The 19,958-nt window shown below is 47.4% G+C and overlaps 1 protein-coding gene across 4 annotated transcripts in view; it reads right to left on the bottom strand.

Moving 5' to 3' along the window:
• LOC119446839 (RNA-binding protein Musashi homolog Rbp6) overlaps window positions 1-19,958 on the bottom strand; it is a 648,548-nt gene that overhangs the window by 53,051 nt on the left and 575,539 nt on the right. The window contains exon 13 of one of the 4 annotated variants that reach the window (XM_037711404.2): window positions 13,967-16,569. The exons of the other annotated variants lie outside the window; for them this stretch is intronic. Coding sequence (XP_037567332.1) covers window positions 16,508-16,569 — 62 coding nt within the window. The 3' untranslated portion in view covers window positions 13,967-16,507. Of the gene's footprint in view, window positions 1-13,966; window positions 16,570-19,958 lie in introns of those variants that run through there. 4 annotated transcript variants of the gene reach the window in all.

Below are 19,958 nucleotides of genomic sequence, written 5' to 3'. Positions count from 1 at the left end.
CCAGCTCGTTGACTCCAACTGGGTTGATCGCTGCAACACTGCTGCTAAGCAGATGTCAAACCGCAGTACATGGCGCCTCTTCCGCGCCCTAATCGACCCCAACCAACCACGCGCAGAAACGCCAAAACACCTCCAGAGGGCGATACACGCCTATGACGGAGACACAACCAAATTGGCTCAAGCGCGCAGAGACAAATATCTCTGCAGCATTCAGGACCCGCGCGGGTCAGCGTACTCATATGCAGGCCTAGAGAACGCGGAGCTGGATCGCCCTTTCCAGCCCCATGACATGAAAGCCAACGTTACTAGATTACCTCTTGGCAAAGTAATCTAGTAGCGGTGATGAAAGCGGCCCTGGCCAGAATGAAAAAGGGGGACAGCACCCGGTCGAGACAGAGTGACGGTTAAGCTCTTGGCTAACCTCCCGGACCCGGCGTACCTCCACCTCCTCGAATATTTCAACCACATATGGGATGGGGGTACCACCCTCCCAATGAATTGGAAAACGGCTCTTGTCACCTTCATTCCAAAGCCTGGCAAATCCATCAACATAGAGAATTTCCGACCAATCTCTCTAACTTGATGTGTGGGGAAGCTTATGGAGACAATAGTCCGAGACAGATTCTCCACATACCTCGAAACTCAGCACACTTTCGCCGACACTATGCACGGTTTCCGTCCACACCGGTCCGCGCAGGATGTCCTCCTACAAGTGCACAGAGATGTCATTGAGCCTGTTGAATACCCTAGTACGACAAGGTGGTCCTCGCCTTAGATCTCAAGGGTGCTTTTGACAATGTTACCCATGACATCATTCTCGCACATTTTTATTTATTTATTCATACTGCAGGCCAACATACTGGTCCGTTGTCTCAGACAAATTGTGGGAACAACACTTTCAGGTACATCCGATAGTTTCTTACTCATCGGCAAACTTTTCTCCGCATTCAAGACCAGGAGCATGGCCCGTACCCACTGCGTACATTGAGTACAACCAAAATTGTCCTTTCCCTACGGAGAGGACAGCTTCCTGTGGGGCCATGCTCCTGGTCTTGAATGCGGAGAAAAGTTTGCCGATGAGTAAGAAACTATCGGATGTACTTGAAAGTATTGGAAGAGAGCTATTGAACCAGCGTAGCTTGGCTTATAAGTCTGCAGCCTGTAAGCTACCAGACCCAGCCGCTTATGTGAAGTGTCTCGTTGTAACTAAGATACAATTGGTGCAGTGGACTCATGTGGACGCTACTCTCCCACAAAAAAAAACTAGCGCAGGTATACTTGCTGGTGCGACGAAAAAGTTTTGTACCTTTGCGATGATCCCATATGCAGACAAAGACAACAATATTTGCATTTCTTGAAGTGGCGACTGCGAAGAGTATGACGTGGTTTCTATATAGTTGACGGAACAGCAGGTCCTGGAGAAAAGCACTTTTCGGCTGAGTTGGAAAAGTGTTCTCCCTGTGGTTTCCTGACACGGTGCGTTGTGCTCAAAGCTATCGAAGTCGATGCGAACGCTGTTGACATAGCACGCCACGACGCCCGCTCTTTCGGGTTTGCGAGAACGGAGTGAGGCCGACCACTTGAAACGGTGCTGCCGGAAAGGGTATCGATGGCTGCAGCATGGGCCTTGGTGAATGAGGAGGCACCTTCTGCAGTTGGAAAGTCGCGCTCTGGCAAGAAACAAAGAACTTTTCTGCAACTTTGCTTGTAGTCTCGTGCATACCAGCCGATGTCATGTTATGCACATGGGTAGCACATCAAAGCTCATAGCCCAAGGAAGGAAGGCGTTGGACGGTGACACAGAACGCCCGACTGCAAATTAATCTTTAAACACCGACGATCTCTGTCCTTCCAATTTGATGAAAGCCGTGCCATGCTTCGTGGAATGCACCCGTTAGCCTGCTGCGTTCGGCTCAGAAAGCAGGGCCGCGGGAACCGGAGCCGCTGGAGAAAACTTTCGGCGCCTTTTGCGTGTCTCTCCAGAGATTGAACTGTTTGAGTCTCCAGCGTCATAGTTTAGTTTCTTCGTCGACCGTAGCCACCGCAGCGCGGAGGCGTCCGTAACGACAGCAAATTCTTTACCACATTATGTAGATATAAAGCACTGTTACGGACACCGAAGTATTTTGCATGTAGCTGGCTACCCAGCATTGTTCGGGGTTCTGAACGGCGCCAATTCAAACGGGGGTCCGAATGAATTGGTAGAGCATTGGGCTATTGCGCTAGGGGAATCGAGTCACTAACGTATTGTTTCTTTTATTTTTTTAACTTAATTATCGAAGAGTCCGAAGCGAAGCGCGGCTTACCCACCCACCCGCCTGCAAAGGATGTGTCGGCAAAGAATGTGTCGCTTTAGTACGGCAGGAATTTGTTCACGGTCCACTGGATTTAGCAAGCATACTAGGTCCTATGCCTTCTACGAAGCAACTTCGTTAAAACATGACTAATTATCTATAGATGATATCGACTGTACTGTTAGAAAATTATCAATATTTCTTTGTTTTTCATTGCTAACATTAAGTGTAATTGTGCGATTGATAAGTATGTAGTATTATGTACTGTAATTTGGATGTCTTCATTTTCCCTTTTGTATCTGAACATATGCAGTTTGTACAGTAGCTGCCATGCTACGGTCACCTGGGCCTTGTCAAGCCACGTTCACTGCTTTCAGCCAAGCGCACCTTCCAGCGTATCGCCTGGTGAGTAAATCTGTTTCTGAAATGCCCAGCTTTGCATTTTATTTTCTCATTCCTTCAAGACATTGGCTTAACTGACAAGCTCTAGCCTATTTGCATGAACACCTTTGTCTGCCCTGTACGTACACGATGATTCTCTTGCATTTTTAATGCGATTAGCATTCTTTGGGAATCCTTACCTACTTTACGGTAGGTTTTATCTACAGTCTCTTTCAAGTGGCAACCTGGGCCACTGGGCATACGTCACTGGGTCTGTGCCCACATGACTGAACAAATAAATCTTATTGAAAAAGGTTCCCTTGGTGGCTTCGTGTTGTATTCGGGCGGGTGACAATTTCTTCCTGTGTCAATTTCGGGAAATTCTCGTACTCATCGAGGAAGCTACAAGTCTTATGCCCACATTTCAATGTACTTTGTCTCGTCACGGTCCTTCAGGTACGATTTATGTGCTTGGTCACTCATCGCTGCATATTTCTTTGTGTGTGTGTGTGTGTGTGTGTGTGTGTGTGTGTGTGTGTGTGTGTGTGTGTGTGTGTGTGTGTGTGTGTGTGTGTGTGTGTGTGTGTGTGTGTGTGTGTGTGTGTGTGTGTGTGTGTGTGTGTGTGTGTGTGTGTGTGTGTGTGTGTGTGTGTGTGTGTGTGTGTGTGTGTGTGTGTGTGTGTGTGTGTGTGTGTGTGTGTGTGTGTGTGTGTGTGTGTGTGTGTGTGTGTGTGTGTGTGTGTGTGTGTGTGTGTGTGTGTGTGTGTGTGTGTGTGTGTGTGTGTGTGTGTGTGTGTGTGTGTGTGTGTGTGTGTGTGTGTGTGTGTGTGTGTGTGTGTGTGTGTGTGTGTGTGTGTGTGTGTGTGTGTGTGTGTGTGTGTGTGTGTGTGTGTGTGTGTGTGTGTGTGTGTGTGTGTGTGTGTGTGTGTGTGTGTGTGTGTGGTGTGTGTGTGTGTGTGTGTGTGTGTGTGTGTGTGTGTGTGTGTGTGTGTGTGTGTGTGTGTGTGTGTGTGTGTGTGTGTGTGTGTGTGTGTGTGTGTGTGTGTGTGTGTGTGTGTGTGTGTGTGTGTGTGTGTGTGTGTGTGTGTGTGTGTGTGTGTGTGTGTGTGTGTGTGTGTGTGTGTGTGTGTGTGTGTGTGTGTGTGTGTGTGTGTGTGTGTGTGTGTGTGTGTGTGTGTGTGTGTGTGTGTGTGTGTGTGTGTGTGTGTGTGTGTGTGTGTGTGTGTGTGTGTGTGTGTGCTGGTCTTGACTGAGAGCCTCTTTTGATGCCAACTCGGGTCATTGGCTATGTTCTCGTAGGTGTGTGCTTCAATCAACGTCTTTGACGCCAACTTGGGTAACTTGCTATGTGCTATTGGCAATGTGAAGCTCTACAATGACGAAAAAGGTCTCAAATTTATCCGATGCTGAGCGAAATCGAAACCACGTCACACGGGTGCCTCAAGAACAGGAACCCGTCGGGTTCACCACAAATGCAGTGGATGCGTGTCCCTTTTGAATGAACGTCTTTCACGCCAACGCTTTAGCGAGCTGCGCCATCAATGCACTGGCTATGTGCCTCTCATCTGCAACCCTCTCGGCAACTTGGGTCACTGGCGCATGTGCCACAGAGTAGCGGCGTTCGCGGGCACCGACGTGGCACGCTTCTCGTCTCTTCTTGGCAGCGCAGCGTGTCCCGAAAGTCCGGTTGCCGCGTGATGCATTTCGCAGGCCACGCACAGGGTTTGCGGCGCTAGATGGCGCCGAGGGAAGCAGCTGTCTCGCTGCAGTGCGCGCCTCATGCACAACTCGTTTCAACGGTGGCAATACATTCTGTCGCCATATTGATTCCATGCTAAACGCATTTCCGTCGACGGTCGTTGTGAGATTGGTTCTGCCGAATTTCTTTACATAAGAAAACTGTTGCTGTGCGACGCGACGCACGCGCCAGCGCTATACTCGCGGACGCTGTGGCACCGCAGGAAAAGCGACGGAAGCAAAGCGCTCCTGGACCATTTTCTCATCCGCGTTGTTAGTCTAAGCTGGGAAAGAGGAGATCTTACTTATAACAGCCAAATAGACCACTGCTTGTTGATTTCGCCCCACAATTCCACCTTTTCTCTTCCGCGTTAGGGGAAAATGCGAAACCGTCGCACGTGGTAGCCACGCTGATCCCCCTGCCATCCCGTATGTGTTCCAAGACACCAAAAGCGCTTTCAGACGCTGCCGGTATACTTGGAGCAGTAAGACGCGTGCAGAAACTCCGCCCCCGTTCATTGCCACATAAGATTGTCGGCGAGCTGGCACAAAGAAAGGAGAGTGGCAACGTCGCCGAGTGTTCCGCGACTGAATAACGGGTAGCGCATACTGCACTATAGGGGGTTCGAATCTGCCCGGCGCGTAGCGAAGGAACGTACCTGCCTCATTGTGTCTGGCTGGTAGCAAGAAGCAAGGGATGCTTCTCACTGAAGAACAAAAAACGGAGAAATAAGGAGGAGCCTTCGGGTGTACTACTTCGACTGCACAAGCGCCTCTGTCACGTTGTTTACGAAGGCGAATATGGCGGCATGGCGAATGCAGGGGTTTCGATTACACAGGCACAAAGCATACATGATCGGCGATGAGTGCAAAAATAAATACAAAACAAAGACGTGATCGCCTAAAAAAAACAAAAGAAATAAAAAGCCACAGCGAACTGCAACCACCAAGTGCAGCAAAAAGAAAAACTCCAGCAATAGAATACACTGGCTACTCACTGCTGCTGTCCACTCCAGAGTCCGGGGGGCAATGGGCTCCTGCCATCACCACGACTACGTGTTTAGAGGCAAGCTTTTGCGTGCAGTGTATTGTCGCATTAATTATTTTTGTCCGGTAAGAGAAGAGGCGTGGTCGGAACAGCGTTTTCGAGAAAGTAAGCTGCCAGTTCCTTTGCGGCCTGTGAGGTTTGAGCGAATGTAGGGAACAATGCCTTCCGGTAAAAGAATTAGGAAACGATATCAAAAGGAAAGAATATACATTTGCAAAAAATAAAAAAGAGTTAAAAAAGAGAGAGAGAAAAAAAGAAAGTGAAGGTTGGAAATACTACTGAATATTCGAAGCGTACGACAACGATACGCAAATTTGCTGTGATAACACATTGCTTTAATATAACGAAAGGAAAGAAGAGGAAGGTGCCATACGAAAACGTAAATTAGTGGCCTTTAAGTACGTGGAATAGCGCTGAATTCCTGACACCTCATGCTTCGTGGTGAGTGCCTTTTTAGAACACGACCCTTATATTTAAATGCTTACTGCCATGCCAAGCTTCTAACTGTATTTTAGCTTCTTTCGGATTTTTCGCTATCGCGAAGAACAATATCGGCTCTTATTTAGTTGCTATCACCTCTACAAATTTTCAGTTATATCTGAATACGCCAGCATTATACAGAGAGTGACGTCGCCGCGAAGTATGGAACCTAATTCATTGCAAGGCTTTGTGCCACCAACAAGAGGGAACACTACTGTACCGACAAAAAAAAAAAAGGAACTTAGCAATCGAGCTCTGAGAGAACACTGTGAATTGCTATAAAAATTGACGCCTGCATGGGAAAGATGCAGCGGACTGAACGTGTTGCGTGAGCTATGTGACGAACATGCAACTGCTTCGCCTCACACACGTGAGAGCAGATTTCAGAAATAGGCCTGAAGGATGCTTTCGTTGGAAAAGGTTTTTGTGTATACCGAACACCGGGATGCATGAAATTAATTGTTCGTTGACTGTCGCTTGTGCAGTTCACCTTATGCAGAGGGCGCCACTGATTTACTCTACAGGCTAAGCAGTCACAAGGACAAAGGACCACAGCAAGTTTCACGTCTAAATGAGAAGCTCGCATGCAAATAGGTATAGTAAAAAATTGACTACGCAAGGTTGGGTTATTTTGAGTTATTAAGATATTTCGCCTATTGAGTTACTTAACTGGGACGGGCTAAGTGACTGGCTAAGACTACGCAAAATACATCTGCATTGGACGAGTATGCACGCTATTTTCTCCGGAATCGGTACAGAGCGCAATTACTCGGGTTTGTCTCATCCAGATAAAAAGGGGGAAAAGAGCTAACGCGAAATGTTTATTTCGGTGAGCGTGCCTAGAAAAATGGTAACAAAGCAGAACGAAGCGATACATTATCGGGAATCCACTATCACTAATTGCTGTATAGCGATTTATTTGAAAGAAACGAAATGCAATTTGAGTCGGAAAGCTTGGAATCGCACCCTGGCGTTTTCATGCACTTTACTAATTTTTGCCGCAAGCGGGAGTAAAGAAAAGCACAAAGGTCATTGTGAAGTGCGCCGACGCGTATGACACGTATTTCCTGGATGCGACGAAGGGAGAGGCATGCGTAAAACCAAACAATAAAAAAAAAATCAATCACTCGACTGATGCAACAAATATTAGGCCACTATGGAAAACCGGGGAAGTTGCCGCGAGCACGTTTTTGCAAGACGAGGAAAGAAATAGCCTCTCATACAAAGGTTTACACGCAAGCATTTGGCCTGTATGACTGAAAGCACGAGGCAGAAACTCGCAAGACAGGCGCGTCTTACTTGTCGTCTTTTTGTCTTAGCTGAGAACATGCAAAGAGGCGAATTCCTTGCCGGTTGGAGCGGCTGGGATGTCGCCACTTTCTACCGCCGCCGAACCTCGATTTATCTCGCAGTATAATTCGAACAGAGAGAACGCGGCTCTGTGAAGGCAACTGGGAATGCGGGAAAGCGAAAGTAAATGTAGATGAAAAAAGCAAGTGTATCAGGATGGAAGGCGGGAATTAAGGTAAAGGAGCGCGCGAATTAGCGAACACGAGTTGAGAAAGCGAGACGACCAGTATGCAGAGAAAAACAAAAATATAAATTGTTGATGCGGAAAAGAAATATATCGATGTGTGAGGCTTCAATATATATATATATATATATATATATATATATATATATATATATATATATTAAGACCAAGTAGCATGACAGCTGCAATGTATGTAGAAAAGATATTAAAAAATTATAAAAACCTAACCAGAACCTGCGGACTGGAGATAAAAGCACACAACAAAAATGCTATCACGGAAGATTAAGAAAGGTCTTTTTGTTTCTGATACCACGGTTGATCAAGCTTATCGCGTCGTTCTTAGTTTTCTAGAAGAAACTAGCTTGGCTTCCCGTTTGTATCCTTTGTAAGCGAGTGACTTGGGACATAACTGCTCCCATTTTTCAGCATTGCTTTAGTATAGCGCGACCTGCAGTGACTGGCCGTACTCTATATTTTGTCATTGTCTCGCTTTATTCTTTGGCATTTGACGTCTTGTTCTTTGTTTGCTGTTTACTTCCCTTCTTTGTACCTTCCATTTCTATGTCTCCGAAAAGTAGACAGGCACAGGCTGTGCCCCCGATGCGGCGGCAGTTTCCAGCCCGCTCCTTGCTTTCCCTTTCCTCTAATTCAAGTGTGTATATGTATTTACGCCAAATTATAAATAACTCGTATTTCATTCATGTTTATGCGCGGTGTAGGAAGTTATTTCCCTCGTATTACTGCGCTTTGTTCTCCTTCGTGGTCTCTAAGCGGGCGAGGAGTGCGCGTAAACAGGAGCCAGGACAGCAGGCATGAGAATCTACAGCGACGAGACGCCGTCACTACTACCAATGCGACGGCGCTCTTTCGCTGCTCCAGCTACGGGCACCACACTAAGACAAGCACGCACTAACTGACGACAACACTACAGCATCGGCAACGGGTTCTGCTGTCGGCAAATGCACGCTAGACTCAACACATACGTGGTGTTCCCAGAGCGTCAACGCACAGTGCGCGACTAACTTGGCCAATCTTGCTGCACATTCGGACGCTCGAAGGCGTTAAGCCTTCGCAGATCGAAACAGAGACGGCACACAGTAAACAGCAACTGCATACACGTATGGTGAAATCGAAAAAAAAAAGGTATCGGCGACAGTCAGCGTCATTAGGTGATTAAAGCACAAGGAAGGTGGCATACATTACAGGGTACGACACGTTTCGTTTTCTGTTCTTCACAATGATTTAATGTTTTGTATTGAAGGCTACGCTGCGGTCAGATTTAGTAACGGAGATCATTGAAAATCTGGCACGCTTGTTATGTCAGCAGCCCTATGTATGTAAGACAGCGACGCGAATAAGCAGATACACGGAAAAGGCATGCGCTCACTCATCCCAATGTGAGACGGATGTAGGCAAGCTTTCCGACAGTGTTTTTCGCTGCTGGGAAACAGCGGCCATCTGCTACAGTTACACACTGCGGAGACAATAAAATGTGCCGACCTGCGTTCTGCTCGACATGGTACACACGTGACGAAGCAGCAACTACAACAACAACACAGTGCGCCAGTTGCACATCACAGGCAGCGCAACAAAAGAAGAAACATTTCCACCATCACTACGGCAGTCTAGGGTGGAAGCGGCCCCAGCCGTACGCCATCTATCGGCGACGGCCGTTTTCTGTCGCAAACCATTCTAGTGGCCGCCTTGGGAACAGACACAACGTGAGAGGCGGGGGACACCACAAAGCTAGGCATAGCAGAGCTGAACAGACATGGCTACCAAACACATTTCGGCCCCACACATGTTTTCAATGGTCAGAACGATTTGAGCGCTGATTCGCGCGCCTCTGCAAGGGTCACGTGAACAACCTCGCCTACCGTGGCAGAAACGTTGCACGTGACGTCACGACAGAGCTTAGATTTCATAATTTGAGAGCCGGACGAAGCAAACAAGAAGGGTGCGTTTCGGAAGGCTCAGCCCAGGATAAGACAAGAAGAGTGCTGCAACGTGGAAGCTATAATTTCTTTAAGCGATTCACACAATTCAGTCTGGCAACAAGACAAGCGAAAGCTCCTTCACATCGGCTACTACAAGTGAGGGCCAGCCTCGAGCTTTGCAAGTGATCTCTGCCGTTAAGAAATTCCTCAATTGTGCGCGGGTTTATTATTTTTCAGAACTAGATTTAAAAGTGACAAAACCAAATACGTAAGTGAACATTTCCATTCAGCCAATTAATAGCGAGGAATGGCATTTTCTGAAGTGTTCCGTGTTTTGAACTATTGCTGTTGCATAACTGTCAAATTAGTATTGGCTCTGCCACCATTCTTGAACCAATTTCAAGGAACAACATGCATAAAAATGAGGGGGTCTTCAATATGCGCAATTTTCCAGTCGAAGAGAACGCGAGGCAGATACCTTGAAGGCACCCTGCGTATTTGCAGGCCCGTTCAAACAGACTGAGTTAGAGGTTGGTTAGACTCGAGTGCTACGGTGTTAATCGGCCTGCGGAGGCAGAAAGAAGCTCGGACTAGAGTGGCCACGTGTGTTACACAATACCGCTCAACCAGCAGCGGGCAGGTTCTACGCACTCCTCTTTGGGACGCTCACCAAGAAACGGGAGCACATGCTCTCCTGCTTGGGACACAAGCAACGCTCACAACACTCGGAGGAGGGGCTCTTTCCTCCTCCCACTATGGTCTACAGGGGGGCACCATGCGCCAGCAAGTACCGCGAGCGCCCTCCAGAGCTCTTCCCAGGTAGCTTGCCACAGTGGTGCCCGCTGAGGGACGCGTTGTTAATTGCAGTTGATTTGTTTATCATTTGTTGATCGCCGGAAGGGACACAGTAACTGTCAGAAGAGCTCTGGAGAAAGGCACGCGGTTCACACAAAATTGCCGCTGCAGAACTACGTACGTATCGCAACTACAAAAGAAAAGCGGTGAAATCATACAGGCTCACTCGTCAGGTGCTCTTGTATTGACAGGAAAATAGGAGAGCACTGCGACAGAGAAAGAACGCTCATCGCGGGTACAGGCAATACGAGGAAAGCACAGCAGGCGAGAAACAAACAGAGTGCACCGACCAGAGTCGTGCGTCGCAGCAAGCAGGCACATTCGCGGACTCTGGTCGGGCAGCTCAGTCTACACACTACAAAGACGTTAGTCGAGCGACCCGGCGAGGTGTCAGTACAGAGCGTGCCATTCTACAATGCCGGGAGCCGAACAACAAAGGTGGAGGGACACAGAAAAAAAGATATGAAATGCCATGTGGCAGCATCACCTCTTGCACTTGACAGCCATTGAATAAGGGCCAGCACCGCTGCGAAACAGTCAGTGAAAGAAACTGGAGAGCATTTCACATCGACGGCCTGCTCACTGAGCCAGCAGAAGAAGCTTACGGCTCGCAATGCACGCAGTCGTCGAGATCGAACCATATATGTGGAGACTTGGCTGTGAAACACCGAGTGAGTGGTTTCCGACGGCGCCGATGCGGGAGGAAGCTCGTATTTAGGGGTGTACGAATAGTGATTTTTGAGGCCGAATCCAGTGCGAATCGAATAATGCCAGCAAACGAAGCGAACCGAATAACTTTCAAATTCTCTTCGAATAATAAACAGTTGTTCTTAGCATTAATATGAAACGATGTTCATATTCGCAATGTTCGCAAGCGTCTGTCAATGCCTCATAACGTTATAAGACATTGTTTGTTTCGCGATGGAGCAAGAAATAGGCAGTTTGTTCGCGTAGCAGGTAACCGTCGGAGAATCATCGCGGTTCAGAGAGAGAAGAAAGGGCAGGGAGGTTAACCTGAGGGGAAGGTCCGGTTTGCTACCCTACGCTGGGGAGAGAGGGGAGGTAAAGCGATAGGAAAGTAAAGATTCAAAAGCGTGTATGTAGTATATAGCCTGCTCTTTCTCTCCCTCGCGTATTATGTCGACGACATATTGTGGTCGCCGTGATAAATTTATCTCACTTTTGCTCAAACTTTATGTTTGACTGTGCGCACAAGAGGATTTAAACTATTCGAAAACTTGTCGGAAAATATTCGTGTTTTCACATACCGACAATTAGATTCGATGACCGAATCAAATCTAGCATTATTCGATTTGTTTTTCTAAGTTCTAAAACGTTCGCACACCCCTAGTAATATTAATTCTGAGCTTACGGTATTTCTCAGGGCCACGTTGCGGCATTGGTGCGCAAAGATTCATAATTTATTCTTGCGAAGTGTCTAGCACTCGAGCGGAGTGGCGTGAATATCGTGTACGAAGTTTAGGTTATAAATAGCAGGATAGGCATTGTACACCAAATTGCAGCGATATTGCCCTGCTGATGATGAGCATGAGTGACGAAGGGAAAATGTTCGCTATGTGCTTGCCCTTTTGCTTGCTGCATAGTGCAAGTCTGCGAAGCCGCAGGAATAACAAAGGACAAAAAAAAAGAACACACGAACAAACGAGACAGGTTTGCTTTAAGAAAACATCTAGCGAATAAAGACACTAAAGAAGAAGAACGCTTCGAAATAAAAAATCACCCGCAAGGGCACGCCGAAGCGGATTGCAACTGTCACGACAAGCGTCAATGTAATATTGTGTTGTGTGACTCAGCTAGCGCGGCGGCAGCGGCAACCAGCGTGGCGAGTTCTTTCCGGCGAGCTTTCGTCGCTCCGCTTTGTTCCGCCTTGCTCCGAACGATTTCAATATTTCGATTCAGGCCTTACTCGCGAAAACAAAAGCAATCGAAACACTCGGCGCTTGTTCCTGCACGGAGGCACCCAAACGGAGTCCGCGCTCACTTGGTCCGCGCTCAGGAATCCAAATATGAGGCATTATTACACAAGCAAAAAGGGATATTTAGACAAGGAGCCCCCCCCCCCCCCCCCCCCCCTTTTTTTTTTATGTTCCAATTTCGCCACGCTTAACATGGCTTTGTACGTCGCTTATGCTGAAGGCACAATTCGCCTTCCAGCACTCGCCAGAGAAAGCAAACAAAACGAAGGCACCAGAATCGCATGTTGACATCGTTCGGTCTGCGGTCGATGCGCCAGTGCACGCTATGAGCGCCTTCGATCTGGTCGTACTGCTGCGCCGTTTCTTAGTTTCTCGGCGCGCAATATGAGACGAATCCACTTTTGCTTTACTAAGTGAAAATAGTAAGTCGACCTGGATGTTACTTCTTTTTTTGTGCCAATGTATCGCCAGGTTGCCTAGAACATAGCCGCAAAAGGTTGCACCGCTGCTCCGTTTAAACCGCCCGCACCAAACGGACGAGTTCATGTGACCTCCACGTGACCTGCCTCTATGCCGCTCTCGGTGAATCAGCCAGTGTTGACGTCACATGAGAGGTAACATAGACCGTAACAGGCGGCGCCACTCCAGTTTTCCATTTTCGTAATTTTTTTCGCTTGCAAAACCTCTGTTCTCGCTACGAATGACGAGTCGTTATTACAGAACCTTTCTATCTAGTTTGAATTTCCTCTAAGGTCCCTTTAGCAGAACAATCTGATTGCCGATGCCGCTCGGTGTGTTGTGTCTCCCTTCTCTGCGCATGCGTGGAACATGCATATCCTCCCGCAAAGCGCGCTTTGTCACAGTTACAAAAGTACTGAGGCGTGGTAGACTACACGCTGATATCAGTAGCCTGGTTTGACAACTGTGGCAACGAAGAGAAAGCAACCAGGGCGGAGCACACGCGCCAAGTGTGACAGCGCTGATTCTAGGAGCAGACGCAGCCTATAGTTTGCCACGACGTTCTTGCACGTGCCAACACGCGGGATAGCAAAGCGATATTCAAATTGAGCAGTGAGTTGCAATATATGTCTTATTTTAATATATGTGCCGCAGTAAACAAGATGCTTATGTTTTCTGTTGCCAAACGCGAATTTGACTGTGTGACTATTTGCTTGAGCGTGTTCGTCGCTTCTGTACTTTTCCTTTCATTGCCACAGAAAATAGCTCGCGAGCACAGATAATAATAATTTTATTATTATTATTATTATTATTATTATTATTATTATTATTATTATTATTATTATTATTATTATTATTATTATTATTCTACAAGGCAGATTCCTTTCAACCAGGAAAAGCTATGAGTCCGTGAGACTGAAGCACGCCCTGACATGCTGACAGTGTTGAGCCCAGAAGTATCGATAAGTTATTGCTTTGTCTATACGCAAGCACAGCTGACTATTCTTGGCTATGCCGCCTAACAGTTGCTCATAGACGGGTGAACGGTTTTAGCAGCTTTTCCTGCAACAGCCACCGCTAAGTGTGTGTCGTGCGTAGTGCCGTGTTTGTGAAATACGCGCTAACCCTCGCATTCCGAAAGGACGTGGAAACTCGTCTTTCACGAAGGCCTGCTTCGGCCGCCGCCAGGTTCGCCACAGGATCGTCGTTTCGGAATGCGTGGCTTGCGCTCGACCACACAGAGCCACTCGGGTGGGCAGCGCAGTCTGGTCAGAGAGATCGCTTCCATGCGTCGTTTGAAGATATTCTTTATTTCTCAAGAGACGGTGCAGGAACAAATCGTGGCTTGCGTGCTCTTTCTTTCTTAGCTTTTAAAGACAACGTAAAAAATATTCTCTGAAAGGACAGAAAAAAAAATAAACGGAGAGAAAGGCGGAATAAGAACATAAAGCCGCACTCTTAAGTGATACTTTTCCGCACACAGCACGCGCAAAGTAAACTCCCTCTGGCGTTGTTTCTTTCCTAAACCATTTTCTTCACCGGATACGTGCTCGTGTACATCCACGCACTCTTTAAATACACAGGTAGAAAAAAAGTAAGTTATAACACTCGCGTCGCACAAGACCCCGTGTGTGTAGGAGTCATTTTAGTTGATATTTACAAAAAACGATAACAGGCCGCCGTGACCCGCGTGCATACAGCTCCGCGGATAAACAAACACGCACAAGCAAAAGGGAGAAAACAAACATACAAACCAAAATCAACATCCAACAGCAATAACAAAAACATGTTCAATGTGAAGGTTTGGTAACCTCGCTTCGAATAGACCAGTTTCACTTCGCCGGTGTGTCGGATGGCGCCGCCAATTGGACGCCACCACCAAAACGGTTTTCTTAGTTTCGCCACCCTCTCGCTGTAGCGACTTGTTGACACTAGATGCCAGCTTGCAGAAGAAACGTTTCTCTCGTGGTGAGAAACGCCGGCGTTCGCTTGATTGTCAACACACACACAAGTACCAAAAACGTACAGCGCAGCACTCTCGTTTTCGTTGGCGAGCTCTCGCATCCATTTGTTCATCAAGAAGTGACGGGTTTGTGAATGGAGGAGATTTGGCCTTGCCGGAAGGACATCTTGCAAGGACGTAGTGGAAATAAAACACGGACTCACAATGGAAACGGCACCAAAGTGTCGTAACCTTCCTCAGTGCATGTTCAATCTGCGCTATTCATAATGGGTTTGCATTTCCAGACAAGCCTTGGCTCTTTGGTATGTTTTCTGGTATCCGGATCACTTTCACTGAGAGAATGGTCTGACAATAGATGTGCCCCAGAAGAGGGTGGTGAGACAAGAAAAACCCTACGTGGCTTGGAAGCACAAGTTGGCACCTTTCTGTCGTAATAGAACCAACAGACAAAAATACGAGGAACGTTATATGAGACCAGAACACACGCACTGTGCGAGAAAGGTGCAGTGGTGCTTTCGAATTACTGCGCACGGCGGTTGCTGAAATTGGTCCATTCGAGCGCTCACTCTCTGTCGCACATTCACGCCGGTCGAAATAGTTACAAAACAGAAACAAATGTAAAAAACACCCTCCTAAGACATCTATGCACTACAACTACCGTCTAGCAGTACGTCAAAAGAGGCGCCATCGGCGAGCGTGGCATCTCGCTGCGCGTACAATGCAAGGCTGTGCCGACGCTACAAGGGCAGTGGGACTAAACAATGGCTACACAACGCTGGTCGGGAAAGGAAGCACTCGAGAGTTTCATGGCACGCATTCTCAGCCTAAACAAAACAGTTGGTTGTTTCGGGTCACCCCTCACCACCTGCTATGCCTAGTTTTGCGGCACAATTCTGCAAGAACAGGGGATATACAACATCGATTGCAGAGGTCGGTCACCGACGACCCGTTACCGGGCCTTGCATTACCGAGGTGCGAAATATTCGCGTGCCAAATTGGCTTGTCTCCTCACACGCTTTGCCCAAGTACTCCTTCTTATATGAAGGCAACTTGGCGCTGGTGGACACCGTGCGCGCTTAGGCGCATTACAGGAAAAACTTGGCACCTTGCTTTCGGTGTGCTATACGCCGACCTGCAGTGAGGCAACTGCTGCGGTCTGGCCGAATATCAGACGGGGAGACACAGAAGGCCGATCTCAATCTTGAGAGGATCCGCCTGATAATGCAAGACCCGGCAAGGTTACAAAAGCTTTGGTACCAATTTTTGTATACCTCCGGGTTGAGGTGACGTGGTATTTAACGTGTGCACTAAAGGCAGGGAATGACATGAGACAATCGGCTTTTGAGCGGAGAGGCGACAACACTAGATTCCCTGCTTCGCAATGAGTGGTCTTTATCAAAAAAGATTGACTTATTGGGAACGTGCTCTGCGGAAAGTGTGAGCCGACACCACATGGTGAAATTTCAAGACGACTCCCGTGAGCATGCTCACATGCAGGAGGCGAAAAAAAAAAATGGCGGATGCAGCGGCGGCGCGGGGAGCAAGCCGCGGCCATGGCAGAGCTAGCGGTGCCGCGTCATTCGCAGTGAAGCCCGGTTGCACTGAACCCTGTGATGGCGCCTCTCCGCAGTTTTGAACAAGTTCGCTTACGACGGCCTCGGACGAGAAACACATTAACAGTACACTGACAAACTACAAGAGTCAAAAAGCAAGGGAGACAACATGTACAAAAAACAAGACAGTGAAACGGTTCATTGTCAATGGCGTTTCTTTATATGCCCCAAAATAATAAAAAATATTACTGTCTTCATTTTCCTTCCTGACAAGTCTGTCAAGGCGAGAAAGCGCGTCGCCGAGAACTGGCGTAGTATAAGATCGGGTCTTAAGGCAACCGAATGACCGAGTAAAAAACATCGGGCGTGCCCAGCGCTTCGGCCAAGGAAACTGAAACGAAGAGAAAAAAAAATAAACCTTTCTCTTTGTATTCTTAAACACGTCGAGAAATATGAGTTTTGTATATATATGAGATAGTGGCTGTATGTATATAGTCGTAAGGGTCATAAAGCGCCGAAGCCCGCACATTACAACCATTATTTCGCCGCAGAGAAATGACAGCCCTTCAGCTCTGACTTGACCCAATCAGAACAGTGTAACAAAACAGCGTTTGGCAATGCCAAAATTGCACGTTGCTTTTTTCAACGTCCCTGCTCTCTCTTATAACAACAGATCATGTACAGTTCCTATGCGCAAATGCGCTCCCTGTACCAAAAAGACACGATCCAATCAGTGCTTCCGTCTAGCAACGTGGCGACGTATTTTTGTGGATGGTTTCTAGTTCCTGCTAACCAAGACGATTGTTTGTGCTTGAGCCTGTGACGTGCTAAAAAGCCTGATTACTTTATTTACAGTATTCAAGAGACTCCGAGGCTGCGTGTTTTGGCACTTTTTTTATTCTTCAGAGGGACCGGTAACCTTTTGCTGCTTTATTTGAACTGAGAGCTTACCGTTCACAGCACCAAAACAAAATAGAGACATCTGTTTCTGATAGAAACATCTCTATAAGTAGTTTTTGATATGTTATTTAGTTCGTTTTTATGTACTTGGGTGCCAGTAAGAGTAATCGATGAGCGCGATAACTGTTGTACGCTGACATAGGAGAGAAGCCAAAAGCAAGAACGACATTTATGTCTTTCATTCACCTCAAGAAGTGCGGAATTAGCTACGAAGTAGTGTACTAATGCTTTTGTTATGTCTCGTCGAGCGCTGGTCGCTCTATTATTCAAGATAAGAGGACTTGGGAAACGGAACGACGCTTTTACACGTTAAAAGTGCTGCTGCACAATGCACGGCACTGCCAACTCAAGAGGGAGACCTCGCATGCGCACAAAAGCGTACTGCCAGTCAGCAGTTCAAATTGTTGATTGCGAAGACAGAGCCGCCTTTATACAAGACCACTTTCTCCAATACGCATTAAAAAGAAAGCGCGAGCGGTAATTAAATATAACGAACCCGTTTTAAGAGAGACAAAGAACACACATACGTCGTATTGAACAGAAACTAAGTTATGCATATAGCCTTGGTATCACGTGGAGGACTAAAATGTTCGCGGCCAAGTTTCAAGTTATAGCCTCGCTTCACGGAGCTTAGCGCGGCTTCTTGAGCGGGATTCGCCTTTCGAGAATCACGTCCGACTCGCTCAACCCTAGAGGATCGCCTCCCTTCTGGCATATTTTCACAGCCTGTGTAGGTTAGTTGACGGTCCCTTAAAAAATAAATACGTAAAGCAAACAGGCCTCTTGCGTCAGTTATTGGGCAAGTGCATTCATAGCACAACAAAGTATTGAAAATCGCTTTCGCTTTTGCGGTTTGGAAAGTCAGCCCATTCTTGGAGGCATGCAATGTCAGCTATACACGAACACGTTGTCTGATTATTCACCTGACAGCCGCCAGGGCTCATTATAGCGGCCCCTGCAGATATGTAAGACGTTGCTTCCATCCGGCCTGATAGCGAGTGGGTACAACTCGCTTGCGCTAGTATATCGTAAGCCCTCAAAAAGTCGTAGCGAATTGATACAGGGTTCTGTTTCTTACATATACCGGTGGAAATCAATTACCGCTCGTACAGCTCTTGTCGGCTATACATTTCCGAGGTATGCAACATTGGTGAAGGGGGGAGGGGGGTGGGGGAGTGCTGGAGTTGAATGCAGGGCTAGGTTGTTAAGGTAGTGCCAGACGACGTGATAACTGCAAAGGTCCTACCGCGGGAAGAACCACACAGTGCACTGTTGCCGGAAAAGCACGGCGTCATCGCACGGCCGCCATTCGTGTGTGCACTCTACGACGTGTGGGTTCGCGCTAAGGTATTCGGAATTGCATTTTGCTCTAAACAATAATAACATGATAACAGGAGCGTTTGGGTGGCGTCCTTTGCACGCTTGGAGGCAAAAAGTAGCTACACACATAATATGCAGCAGTCGAACAAAAAGAAACTGGGTGCGGCTTTTACCTCTTTGTTAGACAAGCAAGACCAATATATATATATATATATATATATATATATATATATATATATATATATATATATTGTCATACTCTTGAAGCCGTAAGGCCCAACGAGCGAGGCGGCCACTGGGATCTTTCAAGGACGATAACCAGCATAAGGCATGGTGATCAGTGACAACGTCAAACTGACGGCCGTAAAGATAAGTACGAAATTTGCTGATTGCCCAAACAATCGCCAAACATTCTTTTTCCGTCACAGAATAGTTGGATTCTGCCTTCGTTAGGGTGCGGCTGGCATATGCGACAACGTACTCGTCAAAGCCATCTTTGCGTTGGGCGAGAATGGCGCCAAGTCCGACACCGCTAGCATCCGTATGTATCTCAGTAGGCGCATTGGGGTCGAAGTGGCGCAGTACTGGAGGGGACGTGAGGAGCCGGCGGAGCCTCATAAATGATTCGTCACACTCCGAGTTCCAAGCCGACAGGTCTGACGAGCCATTAAGAAGCTGCGTCAAGGCAGCGATGATCGAGGCAAAATTACGAATGAAACGTCGGAAATAGGAAGACAAACCGATGAAGCTCCGTAGTTCCTTTAGAGTAGTGGGCTTGGGGTACTCAGCAACGGCGCGAAGTTTGGCAGGATCAGGCAGAATTCCCTCTTTGGAGACGACGTGGCCTAGGATCGTAAGCTTACGGGCACCAAAATGACATTTTTTCAAATTGAGTTGCAACCCAGCTGACGTGAGACAGGCAAGAACTTGCTCAAGGCGGGCGAGATGCGTATCGAAATCGGTAGAAAAGACCACAATGTCGTCTAAGTAGCAAAGACATGTGTGCCATTTAAGACCCCAATGCGCCTACTGAGATACATGTCACGGGATGTTCTTGCAAGTCCACAGGGCGTCTGACTGATGTACAAGAAGACGGAGCAGTCTCAGCTGGACACCGATCGAGCGCGCACTCCTAGTTCGTCGACTTCCTCTTTCACACTTTACCGTGCCAGTACCGATAATCTCCAGTACAATATATATATATATATATATATATATATATATATATATATATATATATATATATATATATATATATATATATAGGTTACAAAGCAAGCTGGAAGTGAAGGCCTGCATAGTGGGGCGGAACGCAGACCACAAGCGAGAGCAGAAAGCACACCGAGGCAAGAGCTGCACCTGTCGAGTGTTTCGTCACAAGCAGTTCATTGAAATCCCCACCATTTTCAGTCTGCACGCGACCTCGAGTGACATAGCAACGAAGGGTCAGCAGCAAACATAGCTCCGCCTGCGCGAGATTCGCTCCCCCATCCGTGCCTA

Source organism: Dermacentor silvarum, chromosome 3 (assembly GCF_013339745.2).
Source record: "Dermacentor silvarum isolate Dsil-2018 chromosome 3, BIME_Dsil_1.4, whole genome shotgun sequence".
Lineage (NCBI taxonomy): Eukaryota > Metazoa > Arthropoda > Arachnida > Ixodida > Ixodidae > Dermacentor > Dermacentor silvarum.
This window is presented reverse-complemented; position numbering and strand designations above follow the sequence as displayed.